This window comes from Populus euphratica, unplaced genomic scaffold (genome assembly GCF_000495115.2).
Source record: "Populus euphratica unplaced genomic scaffold, PopEup_1.0 scaffold229.1, whole genome shotgun sequence".
Lineage (NCBI taxonomy): Eukaryota > Viridiplantae > Streptophyta > Magnoliopsida > Malpighiales > Salicaceae > Populus > Populus euphratica.
In genome coordinates, this window is record NW_011500110.1 from 23614 (window position 1) to 26246 (window position 2633).

General features: G+C 35.3%; 1 protein-coding gene across 1 annotated transcript; it reads right to left on the reverse strand.

The window, feature by feature from the left end:
* Window positions 1–803: 803 nt before the first annotated feature.
* On the reverse strand, window positions 804–1977 carry LOC105109727 (uncharacterized). The gene is made up of 2 exons (XM_011004514.1): window positions 1343–1977; window positions 804–1284 (listed from the first exon to the last, which is right to left on the reverse strand). The coding sequence occupies exons 1-2, from the start codon at window positions 1808–1810 to the stop codon at window positions 1138–1140; spliced, it is 615 nt and encodes a 204-aa protein (XP_011002816.1). The 5' UTR covers window positions 1811–1977; the 3' UTR covers window positions 804–1137.
* Between the last annotated feature and the right edge of the window lie 656 nt (window positions 1978–2633).

Here is a 2633-nt window from a genome sequence, read left to right on the forward strand (position 1 = left end):
GTTCCAACAATGTAATAGAACTAGGCTTATGCTTTTTTCCATTTTCAATTTGAACTTGAAGAGAGAAAAAAGATTGCAACTTAGAGAAAAGAGACAATTATTCACTAGGGGAGCGAATGGACACAAAGCGAGATTAGATGTCTCAGAATCTATTTAAGTGGTAGATCTCTATTGGGATGGTTGGGAAGTTAAGTATAAGTCTTCTGTGTGCTATAATTTTTACGGGGAGGTTGAGAACTCTCCAGAATTCATTGATAATTACTTTGCCAGGTTTCAGGGGGTCTCTTTCTCTTTTTTGTCGATCGAATCGCTTTAGTGAGCAAGATAACAAGAGAGAAAAAGGAAGATTAGAGGAGGAGGTTGTGAAAGACAAGATGTCAATTGTAATTGTTTTGGTTGGGAACTTGAGACTGTGAGGAAGAGAAATTAGGGATTGGTTTTTAGTTTTGACTTCAAAGAAAAAGAACTTTTATATGTGAGTGTAGTTAATGAAATTGAACTAGGTTCAATTTTGATTCAATGGCTTTAAACTTGAAACAGAACACATACAATGTGACTGGAATGTTCCGACTGAAATTTGATTGTAAAATCTAGAATATACTGAGATTTTAAGTGAAGTGAAAATTGTTTTATTTTTTTTGTTTTTTAAATTGGTACGAGATGTTTTGGCCATTCCGACCGAAACAGAATAGAATTTACAACCTTTGTACATATTGAGTATTTTACTTTTAAACATTTTTATAATTTTTTTAATGTTAGAAAAACAAAAAGTAGCACGGGAAAAAAACTAGTAAGACCTAAAATGCCTAGCAATGTAAATTTCGTTAATAGATAAACTTAACAACATAACCCATAATACAGTGATCGGAGAGTTAAGAAAGCTACTTGGAGAATGAATATACACATGAAGAAAGGCTACACATTATGCAAAGCACAAACAAGCAAGAAAAGGGGCAGAAAATAAAAGGGGGGCCAAAAGCTCATCCCACATATACAATCAGCTAATGAGGCTGCGTCTTTCATGACTTCTCTTTGTAATCAACAGAGAATTCATGGCATTGATCACCCTAACACCTGAAATAAGCCCAGAACTAGACATCACTGACAAGTGGCCCCACATGTGCCATGTCATCCATACTAAACTGCTGCTTGATCATGAGCAGCCCTCCGCTTCTGCAACCTCAACTCCCTGTAAAACATCTCGATGAACTTCTCGGCTTCTGTGTCCACGTGACAATCCTCGTCAGCATCCCTCATGGTGAACGGCGAGTCGGTTATTCTCACTTGTCTCACCAACGGGCTCCACGTCCCAAACCACCTAGCTCGAGTCGGTTATTCTCACTTGTCTAACCAATGGGCTCCACGTCCCAAACCACCTAGTTGAACCCACCGAAGGCGATGCCTCAACTGCCACATCGCCGCCGCCGTTACTTGATACCACATCATCAACACCATGTGAAGGCGCCTGAAATCGCGTGTGCTTGTAATGAGCGTGGAGACTTCGCCTCCTTGCTTGGTAATAAGGCTGCTTGTAGTTGTAGAATTTATAAGCAGGGCTGCTGCTGCAGCTGAACTCGTACTCTCTGGGAGATATGAACGACATGTGAACATCATGTGAAATACAACTTAGAGTGTTGTGTTGTTGGACTATGATCTCGTTCAAGGCCTTCCCTAGGATCTTGCCTCGTCTCATCAAGAAACGGAGATCAAGCATGACCTTGCTCTTTAACATACCCTTTTGTATCATCAAGAAAATTAAACGGAACATGTTGCATGCTTTCTTGGCTATCAATGGTGGACTTTGTTCCATTTTTGTGCCCAGAGAGAGAGACGGAGAGGGAGAGGTTTGTGCGCGGTGCGGGAGAGGGAAGAAGATGTATTTATAGGCGGTAGAGTGGAGCCATGAAAATAAGATTTTTATTGCTTACTGTTTTAATAATTAACGGACTCTCTTTAATCATTTCTTTTGTTTGTGTCGTCTGCACTCTTGTCATAGAAGATGTCATACAAATTTCTGTTAATATGTTTCTCGTGAAGAACAATATATACTTTCATCTATAAGTGTTCAAGTTTTTTATGTTCTTGAAAGGGTAATGATTTTGACTGAAATGACAAATTTCTCATTAGTTTTAATTGCTATTGTCACTGTCGCGGGTGATAGTGAACTCTTCATAATGCAATTTCGGCCCAATTCGAGGTGTTACTGTTTGATAGTTTTGTATTGGTTAATTTTTATTAAAAATATATTAAAATAATATTTTTTATTTTTAAAATCTATTTTTGATATCAATACATCAAAACAATTCAAAATGCTAAAAATAAATTAATTTAAAACAAATTTATTTTTAAATATTAAAAAAATAAGTTAAAACTCAATTTCAAACATCCTATTAAAAATTAAAACAAATTAGCTTATTTCTACAAAAAAAATTAATGAATCAACATGGAATCTTAAACTTATTAAAATCTAATTTTAATGAGGAGGTTTGTAGACTTTCTAATTATATATAAAGTCATATTTTTTTAATTTATTTTTTTTTAATTATAGTTTGAGAAATGTTTTTTGTTTTATATTTTTTTTTATATTGTGCTAGAATTATCACATTTAGATATACACTTAGAAACATATGAAA

Coding starts and splice junctions, on each gene's coding strand:
- LOC105109727 (XM_011004514.1), bottom strand. CDS start 1,810: ATGGAACAAAGTCCACCATTGATAGCCAAGAAAGCATGCAACATGTTC. Junction 1,285..1,342: donor GGAGCCCATTGGTTAGACAA/GTGAGAATAACC, acceptor TTGGTGAGACAA/GTGAGAATAACCGACTCGCC.